At 45.3% G+C, this 15,081-nt stretch overlaps 1 protein-coding gene across 1 annotated transcript in view; it reads right to left on the bottom strand.

Annotated features, from left to right (window-relative positions):
- Window positions 1-2,127: 2,127 nt before the first annotated feature.
- TBC1D4 (TBC1 domain family member 4) overlaps window positions 2,128-15,081 on the bottom strand; it is a 116,532-nt gene continuing 103,578 nt past the window's right edge. The window contains 6 exon segments of the mRNA XM_070944186.1: window positions 2,128-4,801; window positions 6,122-6,298; window positions 7,221-7,390; window positions 11,667-11,826; window positions 13,610-13,854; window positions 14,094-14,252. Coding sequence (XP_070800287.1) covers window positions 4,589-4,801; window positions 6,122-6,298; window positions 7,221-7,390; window positions 11,667-11,826; window positions 13,610-13,854; window positions 14,094-14,252 — 1,124 coding nt within the window. The 3' untranslated portion in view covers window positions 2,128-4,588.

Below are 15,081 nucleotides of genomic sequence, written 5' to 3' on the forward strand. Positions count from 1 at the left end.
ATTTCCTTTCCTCATAAAGCATGGGATCAAACAATCCTCCAAAGTTGCTGAATCAGAACTGTCTATAAAAGCAAGAGTTCTGCTTGATCAGGATTTCTTCCCATAATAAAAATAATAAAAAAAAACAGCAGGTCCCGCAGAGCCCAATTGTAATGACTTCAAGGTGTAACGTTCTGGGAATGAAGCTGCCTTAGGCCCTTGTCTTCATTTACAAAAGCTGAAGGAACGGGTGTCTTTTCTGTTTACTGCTGCAACATTTGTTCAGGAAATCACCCATGATGTTCCTAAAAGTTGTGAGGCATCATGCATCATGACCTCAACCTTGTCAGAGAAAGGGACTTCAGGATGCCTTGGGAGCTTCTGCAGACCTTCCACAGAGAACATAGTGAGATTGAGCAAAAACAAACTCACAATCTTTTGCTTTGGTTTCTGTTTCAGGCACAAGGAGCCATTTATTTATTTTGTACAGGGCAGGGAGGAAGAATAACAGGCGTTGGCTTACGACCATAATCGAGCCCAAAATTCCTGTTTTGCTCCGTTTTCCAATCTTTCTTGCCTCAGTTGTTAAGTGAATCCCTTGTTAAGATAATGAATCTGGCTTCCCCATTGATTATTATTTTTTTTTTTGATCAGAAAGTCGCAAAAAGTGATCACGTGATCTTGGGACACTGCGACGATCATAAATGCATGCTAGTTGCCAAGCATCCAAATTTTGATTGCGTGACCCCGGAAATGCTGAAATGCTTGTTAAATGCGAAAAACAGTCATATAGTAGGCCCATTATGGCGAACCTATGGCACGCGGGCCGGAAGTGGCATGCAGAGCCATCTCTCCAGAAATGTGAGCCATTGCCGTTTGCTCTTCCAGTTCCAGCTCGCTGGCCAGCTGGTCTTCACATGTGTGGGAGTGTGTTCTGCCCCAGCTATGGACACAAAGAACACAGCACACACAAAGTTTGTACAAAACTTAATTTACTAAAATAACTCAGTCTTTTTCAAAACAAAGGCTGTTAATAAACTTTCTTAACAGCCTACAAGAAACCAAAGATAAAGTAATCACAATCTTACTAAAGTTGGCAGAAAGCCCAGAAGCAATTTGCAGAGAATCCATACGTGAAGTAGAGTGAACTAAAGTTGTTCCCTACAAATTGCTTCAGTTGGCGTTCCTCCTTAAATAGGCTAAGGGAGTGGCCAATTAGCCCCAAGCCTTACTGTCGAGGAGACCTCCTCCTGAGGAGCCACTCCTGCCTTTTGGCTGTTCTACACGCCCAGGCATCGAGAAGAGGCTCCTCCTCTTCGTCCTCTTCACTTAAAGGAGCTTCTGGAGGTTCTGAAAGCCCTGGCTGAATCCCTGCCTCTGGCACCACATCTTCTCCAGCCTCCTCATTGTCTGACTCGAGTGTCAGCTGCACAGGCTGCTGGCGCAGCACCACACCAGCCTCCTTGCTGTTGGAATCAGCTACAATCCGCACAGGCCGCTGATGGGCCACAACAGAATGTTGGAAACTGGAAGAACAGCCACCCAGTGCTGCAGATGATCTTCCAGTTTCCAGTTGCTCTTCTGGTTTCTGGCATGCATGCACGTGTTGGTGAGCCCCTGCCCTCCCCTCCCCCGTTTCAGCACTAGTGCCTAAATGGTTCGCCAACATTGCACTAGGCCATTTTTTTCAGTGTCGTAACTTCGAACAGTCACTACATGAATGGTTGTAATTTGAGGCCTACCTGTACTGGAATCCCAGGTCCATCTCTCAGATACACGGGTGTCACACTCACTGTGTCAAGTGACGTTTCGTGACATTTTCCCCATTCGTGGAGCTATGGTGGGCGTTGCCTGCGTGTGACGCATCTGGCCCGCAAGCCGCCAGTTTGATACCCCTGTACTCAGAACATCCCTCCAGCTCCTCCTCTTTCACACAGCCAATCAAGGCTTGTTATCTCAGTGTGTCGAGCATAATTTTAAAAGTCAACACCCATCAATCAACAGATCATGTCCCGAAATGTTTCTTGGGCTCAAAAAATCTGGTGGCTCGTCCGTTCAACTGGGTAATCCTGAGCTCTAACGTTACAAGAGAGGAACCCCCAAAAAAACTCCTTGTGCAACCATCTGTAGAAATATTCCGACTGCAAATGAAAACAATACGAGCAAACGCAGCAATGGCATTTATTGGAAATTTTCCACGTGACAACATGAACAAGTCAGTGAAACCAACATAGCGTGAAACATTGTGATTTTAAAAAAAATAGTCTTGCGTGCCTTAATAACTCAGACCAGCAGCATCCAATTCTCTGGGGCCGCTTTTCCGTGCACGAGGTGGCCCCAAATGAAATTGCAAAGAAACAGCACAATTTTCCTTCTGAAAGTGTGATGTTTCTGCAACTCTGCCAGGTTTGGTGTGATTCTGTTGATTTGATAAAAAGCAGCGAGAAAAAAAAAAAAAAAAAAACGCCAGACACGCAATCTTTGGGAAATCTCCCGTGCAAAAAGCTGAAATTAGGGCAGTGTCTCGTCATGCATTTTGGCTTTTCCTTTGGGACGGTGCCCAGGAAAACTTAAGAAATTATATGATCAAGAAATTAAAAAAAAAGGAGGGGGGGAGGCGGGTTGGACTAGCAGCGGATGGAGGAAAATGCCAACTGTGTGGTTTCTCCTTGGTTTTCTTGTTGTTTGCATAACACAAGACATGTTGCAATGGAAGCACTTTCACCCACACCTGTGTCTTGGACAAGGAAGACACTTGGCTGAATTTGGCACAATTTTAGAGAAAGCAGCTGGAGAAATACGACAAGTCGTTCCCAATGCGGAGGGGGGGGGCGGGACAGGACAACATGTTCCAAAACGTATTTCTTGTGTTGGCTGATTGCTATTTTCATCATTTTGATAGATCAAATGTTGACTTGAGTGTCTGGTCTGCATGGCAGAAATAGCTTCCAAAACCAGAAAATGTCCTTAAGAAATACCATGTTTCCCCGAAAATAAGACCCTGTCTTATATTTTTTTGAACCCTGAAATAAGCGCTTGGCCTTATTGCCATCCGCTCAAAAGGCCGATTGGGCTTATTATCAGGGGATGTCTTATTTTGGGGGAAACAGGGTAGGCAGAGCAGCAAATGATGATGTTGATGGTGATAATAATAATAATACAATCAACACCATCCAGAAATTGCTAGATTTTCAAGAAGCCGAATCTCTGATTCTTAATGCTTCTTAAAAAAGAAGGAGGGAACAGACATGTTTTGCTGAAATATACAAACTGCCACATGGGGATAACCACTCCCCTTAGCGTTAATTCTGTGACAACCTAGTTGTTCTTCGGTTGAAGGTTTATGGGGATCTTCCCCGTGGAAGAAATACTAACATTTGGAGAAAAAAAGCTGGATAAATGAGGAAGCAGGAAGATCTTACAGGGTTTCCTTGGCCAAGTGGAATCGGGCTGCAGGATTCGGCATCCGGCTGAAGGACATTCCATCTGTCGTGTTTAAACGATGGCCATTCCTCTCAGGATTTGTAGTGCCTCACAGCATCTCTGAGCCATTGCTGAAGTGACACGGGTTGTCCTCCTATAACGGTGACCTTGGTGCAACTAAACCTCCAGAGCACGAAGAAGCTACAATGTGCTAAGATAAGGACAGCGCTCAACCAGGAGGATCCCTTCAACCAAACGGATTCCTGCAGGTCAGAGGAAAGGAGTCGATCCCAAGAGTTTCAGGTGACTTTCCCCAGGTGGAATGTTTGCTTGGAAAGTCCTACCTGAATTCTGACACGCTCCCGCCCCAGACACACCTCAACCAGCCATTGATTTTGTTCTCTCTCTCACAAGGAAGGGGGAGTGAAGGGGTCCCTGATATGTCTTCCTTGCTTTTCTGGATAGGGAATGGGTGACTTTCATCAACTTTTCATCACCAGCTCTCCCTGACAGGGAGAGGAGGAGAGGTCAGTTGTGTGTCCGCAGGTACACAACTGTTCCTGCGCAAAAGAAGGACCAGCAATCTTCCCTGAGGAACTTTAGAAACGGACCCCCCAACATATAGCAGACATGCACAGCACCCACCCACTTCTCAGCTGGGAATCTGTGCTGCTTTTTGGAGGTGGAAATACATTCTTGCTTTTTATTTATTTATTTTTTTTCAAGTGTTGATCAGCGTATAGAAAAGACCCCATACCTTCCTTTACGGAGGGAAGGTTAGAGTCTTCAACGTTTAAGTTACAAGCAGTCTCAAAATTCCACCAGTTTCCCGTGTTTAGATCAGTCCTAAATATACACCTGATCTTCTTCATTCGATCCCATCTTTTGTACTGTGCACTGCAAATTATTTACACGCGTTATAAAAAAAAGAAGAAGACAACGACGGCGACATGAACCTGGGATTTGCATATTGAGGTTGAAAAAAGGCCTCTTCTCTACTGCGGCTTCTCCTTGTACAGTAGAATCCTGTGAAATGAGGTGGGTCTCCTTCCCAGCAGTGATCTGGCCTGTTTCTTTCCTTCCATCTATGAGAAGAAACCATGTTCTCTCTCTCTCTCTCTTTTTTTCCCCCTCTCTCTCTCTTTCTCTTCTCCCTCCTGCCCCTCCTCTCATTTATAGCTTTCTTCTAGAATTGGTCTGGATGACAGTTGACTTCTTTCAGCAGCTCTTCACAGTCAGACAGGGCCTCTTGGGACAGGTAGCTGCAGATCTTCTCCAGGGCCTTCTGATATAGAGCCTTCTCCTCTTCCAGGGACTGGATTAAAGTCATCATCTGGCCCTCCCTTCTCAAGGCCTCTTCCAGGTTGGATTCCACGCCTTGGATCTTAGCATGGGCCACCTAACAAGGAGCGGAAAGAGGAAATAAGAGATGGTCAGAAGAGGCCCTTCAGTTCTACCAAATCTCATGATTCCTAGATTGACCAGGCATCCTTTATTATAAAGGACAGCCCTTCATTTCAGAAAGGTGTCCTTTAGATTTATTTATTTATTTAAAAGAAATACATCATATTATATTGATCCTATTTCTTACTCCCAGCAAGTCAGCAATCTAGCCCTAGATCATGTTTGTTATTCAGTGGTTCCCTCTCTGTCATTTTTTTTTAATTCCATCTGAATAGGATAGGATAGGATAGGATAGGACAGGACAGGACAGGACAGGATAGGATAGGATAGGATAGGATAGGATAAGATAGGATAGAATAGAATAGGAGGGGGAGAGGGAGTAGAATGTCCCAGCCCGCAGGCCTTGTGAGTCACGCGTTGGCCATGCCCACACCTGATTTCGCAAAGGGGTAGCATCAGAGCATGTTAATATAAGGCAACTGGCAGTTGGGACAGAGTTCCTTTCAGGTGGAGAGGGGGAGTCGAACATCTAACTCCTTAGCATCAGAGTGTGTGAATATAATACTGTATATGAAATAATAATGATCTGATGGTCATTTCGAAAAATCCTTTGTTAGCCAGAAGCCAAGAGGAACATACGTGCCAAATTTCAAGTTCGTAGATTTCATGATGATGCGTGAGTGGTTTTCGCTTTTATATAGAGAGAGACTGGGGAAGAAGATGCACTGATTTTCCCCCCCTCTAGACTTAAACATTAAAATTCCAAGAACATCTATGGATGAAAACAAAGAATGAGATGGAGGTGGTCCTTGACTTACAACCACAATCAATTCTAAAACTTCCCTTGTTAAGCAAGACAGTCGTTAAGTGGGTTTTGCCCCGTTTTATGACCTTTCTTGCCACAGTTAAGTAAATCACTGCAGTTCTTAATATTAGTAACCTTGTTGTTCAGTGACTCTGGTTTCCCCGTTGACTCTGTTGGTCAGAAGGTCGCAAAAAGGGATCACATGACCCCGGGATAATGCAACCATCGTACATACATGTCAGTTGCCAAGCGTCTGAATTTTGATCACGTGACACCAGGGATGCTGCAATGGTCCTAAGTGTGAAACATGGCCATAAATCATTTTTTTCAGTGCTGGTGTAACTTCTAACAGTCACTAAACGAATGGCTATAAGTCAAGGATTACCTACAGACAAAAGTGTGCGTCTCTGGGGAAGAAAGGTACCACTGGCTATTTCCTTTGAGGGCTTCTTCTTTGCCTAATTTGACACTGTCAGCTGCTCCCAAATTCAGATTGAGCCTGACTCTTACCTGAAGTTTCTCCAAGAGATCCATATTTTGTCTCTTCAGCTGACTGTTGGCCCTTTCAAGTTTCTCTGAAGCTTCAATCTCCTCACAAGGGCTCAGGTTCTCTTGCAATTCGTCCTGCAGAACATGGTACTCCACCTCGTAGGCATGAAGCTGTTTGGAAATGTCCATCTCAAATACCTACCATGGGTAGCGAAAGAGAGGGGGAAAAAGATTCCTTACAATCCACCGGTTACTTGAGGAGAAGACAAATATGAATTCTTTGGACCTCAGAATGTGAAAGAAGACTACCAATCGGAAGTGGTATTCAGCCGGTTCGTACCAGTTCTAGCGAACCGGTAGTGGAAATCGCAGGGGGACCTGCCCACCCGCCCCGGCTCTATGCAGTCCTATTTAGGCACGTTTTTGAGGCTGGGCGCATATGTGGAAGGTGTGCGCATGGCGCACCAGTGGTAAGAACACTGGAAACCCACCACTGTTACCAACGTGACAAAGCAAAGAGGGAGAGTGGAACCTTCTCTCACCACCATTTTTGGAAGGAGTACATTAAAACTTTCAATCTGTAGTGTTAGGGTTAGGGTTAGGGATAGGGATAGGGATAGGGATAGGGATAGGGATAGGGATAGGGACAGGGACAGGGACAGGGACAGGGATAGGGATATGTGCTAGTTGTTCCCGACTCTAGGGGGTGGTGCTCATCTCCGTTTCAAAGCCGAAGAGCCAACACTGTCCGAAGACGTCTCCGTGGTCATGTGGCCGGCATGACTAAATGCTAAACAGGCACACGGAGTGCTGTTACCTTCCCACCAAAGGTGGTTCCTATTTTTCTACTTGCATTTTTTACATGCTTTCAAACTGCTAGGTTGGCAGAAGCTGGGACAAGTAACGGGAGCTCACCCCATTACGCGGCACTAGGGATTCGAATCGCTGAACTGCCGACCTTTCAATTGACAAGCTCGGCATCTTAGCCACTGAGCCACCACATCCCTTGAGACATAGGTCACCCCAAAAACCCAGCATTGTCAGTCAAGTGATGCTTTAAAAGGATTTCTGCACCTAGGAAAGGAGAAAGAGAAGGCAGGCAGGAATAAACCTGTGTTACCTGGGCCATTATCTTCTCCATCTGGGGCTGTGTCATGTCGGGGAGAGTGTTCTTAAGAAATTCAACAATGCCTTCAAATGTCTCACACGACATGATGCATTCCTCCTGGGTGCTAAGCAGGCATAGTGCTACCTTAAATATGACTTCTGTACCTTGAAGAAAAATAATATCTGGGAAAAGAAAGAGCAATAGATTAGATTACAGGCAGGCCTCTATTTATGACCACAACTGTCATGCTCCAACATATAACCTTTATATACTGTTATTGCTCTCTAGCCCCATCTAGTGGCCAGAGGGATAAATATGCCCCAACGTATTAACTTTATATACTGGTGTTGCGCTCTAGCTCCATCTAGTGGCCGGAGAGACAAAATACCAAGTATATTGTTTGAAGCTGACCCAACCTCATTACCCATCAGCCTGCATTCTCAAAATAAGTACACGCTGGGAAGGCAGACTCCACTTCCTTTAGCATTTGGAGAAGACAGAAGCATAAAGAAGCAGCCATCTTAATCTGTGGCACGTGGTCATCCAAGGATCCAAACCCACATCCCACACATACAGAGCATCGCTGGTGAGATTCAAACTGCTTGTATTTATCAATTGTTATGTTCAGCAGTAACCCGATACTGCCTATCTTGTATTTGGTTTTGATTGTATGTATCCCTATTTTCCCCAGTTTCACCATATCCTGTTCTTTCAATAAAGCATTCAGATCTACGCACACGGTCTGTTTTATTGGCGGATAGGTGGGTTTAGCCGCATGTCGAGCTGCGCACAGACTAACGTGTAATCAGGACAGAACAACAACTGAGCCCAACATTTATGTTGCTAAGCGAGACATTCGTTAAGCGACCTTTGCCCCATTTTACGGCTATTCTTGCCCATTGTTGTGAAGTGAATCACTGCAGTTCTTAAGTTACTAACGTGGTTGTTAAGTGAATCCGACTTCCCCCATTGACTTTGCTCGTCAGAAGGTCGCATGAGGAGATCACATGACCCCCGGGACACTGCAACCATCATAAATACATGCCAGTTTCCAAATGTCCTAATTTTGATCATGTGACCATGGGGATGCCGCAATGGTCATAAGTTTGAAAAACAGTCCTGAGACACTTTTTTTTCATTACCAGTGTAACTTTGAACAGTCACTAAATGAATGTTACTAAATGTTGTTATTTGAGGACTAACAACATTTAGTACTAAATGAACACTAAATGTTGTTAGTTGAGGACTATCTGTACACCGATTACCTCATAAAATCACATCATTCATACAATTAGGTTAACAATAACCTACCTGTAAGAGTCACATAACCTATAGGTTGAAACTGAACTTTTGTTATTCCACGCTCTCTTATATTTGATAGGAACAAATTCTATTAAATACAAGGAGACTTGTTGCTGGGGCTAATAAGCCAATTTCAGATTGCCCCATAAATAACATTTATTCTATTTTTGAGTTCCTTTTTGTACTTTTAGAAGCTTCAGTTGTGAAACAAGACAACCCAACAAACTACGAATACATAGTCCCAAAGGTGCTTTTTCAAGAGGCAACTGGTTTTTCTTGGAAGATATTTTGCTTCTCATCCAAGAAGCTTCTTCAGCTCTGACTGGATGGTGGGGAATGGAAGGATTTATATTCCTTGTAAACAGCTGGTCATTTGCATTTTTTTAAGAGAGTCATTGGTGCGAATGGGTGTGGTGCCTTCTTGGAACTGTTGTTGTTGTTGTTGTTGTTGTTGTTGTTGTTGTTGTTGTTGTTGTTGTTGTTGTTATTATTATTATTATTATTATTATTATTATTATTATTATTATTATTATTATTATTATTATTTAAATTTGTATACCGCCCTTCTCACGAAGGACTCAGGGCGGTGAACAGCCAAAATTTAAAACACATACAGTATAAAAATTAAAAAGAATTAAAACAGAATTAAATCAGTTTGGTTTCCCTAAATTTTAAAACCCTTTCCCCATAAAATAACCCATTAAAATTTTAAGCCAGCCCGGCTTGCTGGAATAAGAAGGTCTTTTAACGCTCGGCGGAAAGTACGGAGGTCCGGGATCAGTCGTATTCCTGGGGGTAGCTCATTCCAGAGGGCGGGTGCCCCCACAGAGAAGGCTCTCTGTTGAAAGGACTGCGTCTCCAGTCTACAACAGTCCTTTCAACAGTTCCAAGAAGGCTCCACACCCATTTGCACCACTCAGGTGACCCTGAGGACACAGACAAATCTCCAGGTGGCCTTAACAACTTGCTAAAAGGATGCAAATGACCAGCTGTCTGCAAGGAGTATAAATCCTTCCATTCCCCACCCCCTTCAGTCAGAGCTGAAGAAGCTTCTCGGATGAGAAGTGAAACGTCTTCAAGGAAAAACAAGAAAGTCCAGTTGCCTCTTGAAAAAGCACTTTTGGGACAACCATGACCTGGATGACTGAGAATCTCCATTGACATATATAAATACAAGCAAGCAAGCCCTCCCATTTGCCAGTTTCACTGATCAACAAAGGGTTTTTGCAATTAGAATTTCTATCCAGGCGAGAGCACGCAGCTCCCATTCATCTTGGGAACGAAATGCATCTTAATACAACATCGCAGACTATTTTAAAAAATGATCCACAGAGAAGAGTTAATTTACGGCCTCCGCCTGTGCTATTGAGCAGACAAATCGCAACCCCAAAGGAAGTAAAAAAAAAAGAGGCACAAATCCAGTTCTGTTCTAGCTATCCCTGTTGACATTCACAATGAATATTGTTGTGACCCCGACTCCTGAGCCTGTCCTAACAGAGGAAGAGGACTCAGAGGGTGATGGGGAGGAACTGATAAGGCCTCCCTCTCCAGGACCCTCCTCTCTGGCAATGCCTCAGGTTGCATCCGAAGGCCAAGAGGAACAGCCTGGGATATGCCAGGAGGAAAGCATATGGGAACAACAACAGATAGGGAGTGAGGATGATGAATCCTGGCTTGATCCCAGGCAGTGTCAGAGGGAGAAGCGTGCGCAGCAACGAAAGAGGCGTGGGAGGACCAGAGATTGAGCAGTACATCTCCACCCCAGACCACCCCAACGATGCCCTTGATGTGATGTCCCGCTGCCTGGAGGCCGTGCGGGTCTGGATGGGGAGGAACAGGCTCAGACTCAACCCTTCCAAGACCGAGTGGCTGTGGCTACCGGCGTCCCGATATAGTCAGCAGGTGCCATCGCTGACTACTGGGGGTGAATCTTTGCCCCCCACAGAGAGGGCTCGCAATCTGGGTGTCCTCCTGGACGCACGGCTGTCTTTAGAAGAGCATATGACGGCCGTGGCCAGGGGGGCCTTTTATCAGGTTCGCCTGATCCGTCAGTTGCAGCCCTTTCTGGACCGGGACGCCTTGCGCACGGTCACTCATGCCCTTGTCACCTCCCGGCTGGATTATTGTAATGCTCTCTACATGGGGCTCCCCTTGAAGAGCACTCGGAGGCTCCATCTGGTCCAGAATGCGGCCGCGCGGGTGGTTATGGGCGCACCTCGTTGTGCCCGCGTGACACCTCTCCTGCGCGAGCTGCACTGGCTCCCAGTGGTCTTCCGGGTGCGATTCAAGGTGTTGGTTACCACCTTTAAAGCGCTCCATGGCACAGGACCCGGGTACCTTCGAGACCGTCTTCTGCCACCAATAGCCTCCCACCGACCAGTCCGTTCCCACAGAGAGGGTCTCCTCAGGGTACCATCAGCCAAGTTATGTCGGCTGGCGACACCCAGGGGGAGGGCCTTCTCTGTGGGAGCCCCAACCCTGTGGAATGAACTGCCCCCAGAAATACGTAAGATCTCCGACCTCCAGGTGTTCTGCTGCGCACTGAAGACCCTGTTGTTCCGCCAGGCAGGGCTGTCAATATAATAATTTTAAATTGGGGTATTTTAATTTTTGGGGTTTTAAATCGGCCAAATCTATTTAATTATTTTAATTTTTAATTATTGTTGTGTCTTGTGTTTTTAAATTGGCTGTACACCGCCCTGAGTCCTTCGGGAGAAGGGCGGTATAGAAATAAAATTATTATTATTATTATTATTATTATTATAGTCACTGAGCCACACCCCACAAGGAATAAAAGTGGGTATGATTGCTCTTCAGGCTTTGTGATGGTCAAAGTTAAAAACCTGAGAGTCACATCGTGTTACCTGAAATCTGGCTTGGGCATATTTGGATTGGACCTTGACTAACTCTTGCTTCGTGGATTACTTTTTGCTACTGAACCGGACTGAGGATAATGTCTCTCTTGCTTACTGTGAGTGAAAACTGACTTGGCAGGCATTTTGCAGTTTACTGCCAAAACTCTTATCTGCAAAGGTTTCTAGTCTGATTGCTTAATAAAATCTTGGCAGGCGGGCCTGGTTCTGTGTTTGCCTGTGTGGGGAAGGGGGACAGAACAGAATATGTTCCTTAGGAATGCAAGGCAAAACGGATCCTTACCAAAGATTCTGGCTACAAATCCCAGGGGAAATTGCGAGGCAAATAAAGTGAGAAACCAGGGTGCAGCATACAGACTTGGGCCGATTTCGTTTTCTTCAAGATGGTGGTAAAGATCCCGATGATAATCATGAAGCAGCCTTGACAGCTGGTACATCTGGATCTACGTGAACATATGGAAAAAAAAGAGGAAGTTAGGAGATCCGTACCTGCCTAAGAACTCCATGCATGGCCAAGCATGACAAAACAAGTTCCTTCAGTCAGTGTTCCGATATCTCAGGGGCCGCCACAAAGAGAAGGGGGTCAATTTATTTTCCAAAGCACCAGAAGGCAAGACAAGAAACAATGGATGGGAACTAATCAAGGAGAGAAGCAACCTAGAACTAAGGAGAAATTTCCTGACAGTGAGGACAATTAATCAGTGGAACAACTTACCTCCAGAAGTTGTAAATGCTCCAACATTGGAGGTTTTAAAGAAGGGATAGGAGAACCATTTGTCTGAAATGGTATAGGGTTTCCTGCCTAAGCAGGGGGTTGGACTAAAAGACCTCCAAGCAGGGGTGAAATGCTCCCGGTTCGGACCGGATCACCCGATCTGGTAGCGATGGCGGCGGGTGGTTCGGAGAACCGGTAGCAAAAATCCCTGCCCCTCCCCCCCATGCCCAGCTGAGCTGCGCGATCATCAGAGGCTGTTTTTTTTTTACTTTTAAAAGCATTTTTTCCTGCAACCTCTTCGGCCGAAAAAATGCTTTTAAAAGTAAAAAAAAAAAAAAAAAGCCTCTGATGATCACGTGGCTCAGCTGGGATCGTCAGAGGCTTTTAAAAGCATTTTTTTCTGTAACCTCTTCAGCCGAAGAGGTTGTAGGGAAAAAAAATGCCTTTAAAAGCCTCTGGCGATCCCAGCTGAGTTGCCTGATCGTTAGAGGCTTCTAAAAGCATTTTTTTCCTGCAACCTCTTAAGATTGTAGAAAAAATGCTTTTAAAAGTAAAAAAAAAAAAAGCCTCTGGTGATCACGTGGCTCAGCTGGGATCGTCAGAGGCTTTTAAAAGCATTTTTTTCTGCAACCTCTTCAGCTGAAGAGGTTGTAGGAAAAAAAATGCCTTTAAAAGCCTCTGGCGATCCCAGCTGAGTTGCCTGATCGTTAGAGGCTTCTAAAAGCATTTTTTTCTGCAACCTCTTAAGGTTGTAGAAAAAATGCTTTTAAAAGTAAAAAAAAAAAAAGTTGGCCACGCCCACCCAGTCACATTACCCCCCCACCACCACCACCAAGCCACACCCTCAGAACCGGTAGTAACAAATTTTATATTTCACCACTGCCTCCAAGGTCCCACCCAACTCTTCTGTTCTGCACTGTTCTATTTAGGAAGACTGCTATCGTATCATCCCCTAATCCTTCTTTTTATTAGACTAGACATATCCAATTCCTGCAACTGTTCTTCATATGTTTTAGTTTCCAGTCCCTGGAGAAGAGAAGATGCTGAACTGTCTGATGCTCAGACTTATCTGTGTACAGCCGTAAAGCTTAGTTGACCCTCAAAAAGTGGTCACCCACTTCCTTTTGAGGAAGACAGACTAGCAAGGGCAAGGAAAAGTTTGAGGAAAATTAAGCTGAACACAAGTACCACAGTGCTTCCAAAGTGATGGGTGTGTTTTAAGAGAAACCAGCAGTGGTACGGATGAGGACAGCCAGGACCTATCATGACAAAGCAGCCAGAACTCCAGGTTGTATCATAAAAAGAAGGGCTCATCCTGAACATTGTAAGTGCCACACAAGAAGAGCAACAGAGAATCAACTGGCATTACATCTATCTTAAGCTTACTCTCACCCATCCAGCCAGCACTGTAGTCTTCCTTCTGCAGTGGGAATTAGAGGTTCTGCAGGGAACCGATTGAAGGAGGACATCCATTTTCACTCTTTTTTTCCCCCTTCCTTCTCCCCCCTTACCTGCAGTGACATCATGTCGGGCCTGTACTGTTTCCGGAATCCGAGGTCATACATGAGGAATTTCAGCATTTCGAAGGCTTGCTCTTCACTCATGTGGAGGAGCAGCACGCCGGCCACGAAACTGATGCCTTGACAATAGCCCACTTCCTTGTCCAGCAAGGAGTAGGCTTTCAGCAGGTTGAAGAGCGAGAGCTGTCCTGCGCCCAGTTGAGCCGAAAAGTAGGGATGGGTGGGGAAAGTCCTTCCTAGGACAAAACAAGAAGGGGTGAGGTCAGAAGTGAAATCCGGGCTCAGGGAAAGCTCAGGCTGCTTCCTAGAAGAAGAACTCCAGGGAAGGACCATAAATGGGATTGTAACTGAAAACAAACATTAGATCTCTTTGCATGATAATTGGCACCATCAATCAGTGATGCAACTTCACTATTCTGGGGATACCGTGGGACCCCACAGCCCAGAGCATCCGGCAGCCGAGTAGCACCCTCACCCAGGTCCACCAGGATGGCATGTTGTTGCGTTGTCAGTTGCTTCAAGAGATCTTTGTAGGAGATGTCGGGAGGCTGTTGCTTATTTGGGAGCCGGTGTCTGACGCGGTGCTGCACGGCCAGAAACTGCCAAATTTCTCCCCGGCGGCTTTTGGGGACACCTGAACAAAACCGTGAAGAATGGAAAGGGAGTGAGAGACACATTTTTTTCCCCTTGCAATCACACATACATACATAGGGACAACCTTGAGTGTGTGCAACAGCTGAAAATATCTGGCAGTGGTGAAGCTATTTCTGAACTTAAGAAAATAAGTGTTGCCTTTGATTGGCCTTGAGCACTAAGCAAGGCTGGACTTTATTAGGATGGTGAGTAGAAGGCAGAGGTATTCTGCCAGGTTAGATATATAGTTGCACCACTGGAGAAATGCAAGAAAAGTATCTCAGGAGAAGGAACAAACATACCCTGTTGGCAAACACCCACCCACAAACACACAAACCCAACCTGCATGTGCTCCTGAAGCACCAGGAATTGACCTCCACTCAAGGACATCTTTCCCTTTTTCTTCCCTCAAGGGCTAAATCAAAACTCAATGCTGTAATCAATCATTAATTAAGTAAAAACACCAGGCAGTAGATGCAAAAGAACACCATTGGGATTTTGAGACAAAGAGGGACTTCCGGTTGATATCGCAGTGAGAATGGCTGGAAAATAGCAAGTTCCGCCGAACCTTGCAAATCCAGCCGGTAACCACTGTTGGGAGACCCTAAGAGGTCATAGCTGCCTTGTAGGGGCGATGAAAGAAGGAGAGGTGCTTCACTGACCACGAGGAACTCGCAATTTCCTAGTTAGGTTCAAAGAAAGCTCTCCTGAATGGCAGCAGGGACGATAGCCATTTTTGACAGTCACAAAGCTGGGACAACCGGGACTATAAGATTTGTGCTGGAGCACAAATGGACAGAACACTGAAACTGGGTGAGATAATTACCAAC

This window comes from Pituophis catenifer, unplaced genomic scaffold (assembly GCF_029215685.1).
Source record: "Pituophis catenifer annectens isolate HBS135680 unplaced genomic scaffold, rPitCat1.0.hap2 SCAF_4, whole genome shotgun sequence".
Taxonomy (NCBI): domain Eukaryota; kingdom Metazoa; phylum Chordata; class Lepidosauria; order Squamata; family Colubridae; genus Pituophis; species Pituophis catenifer.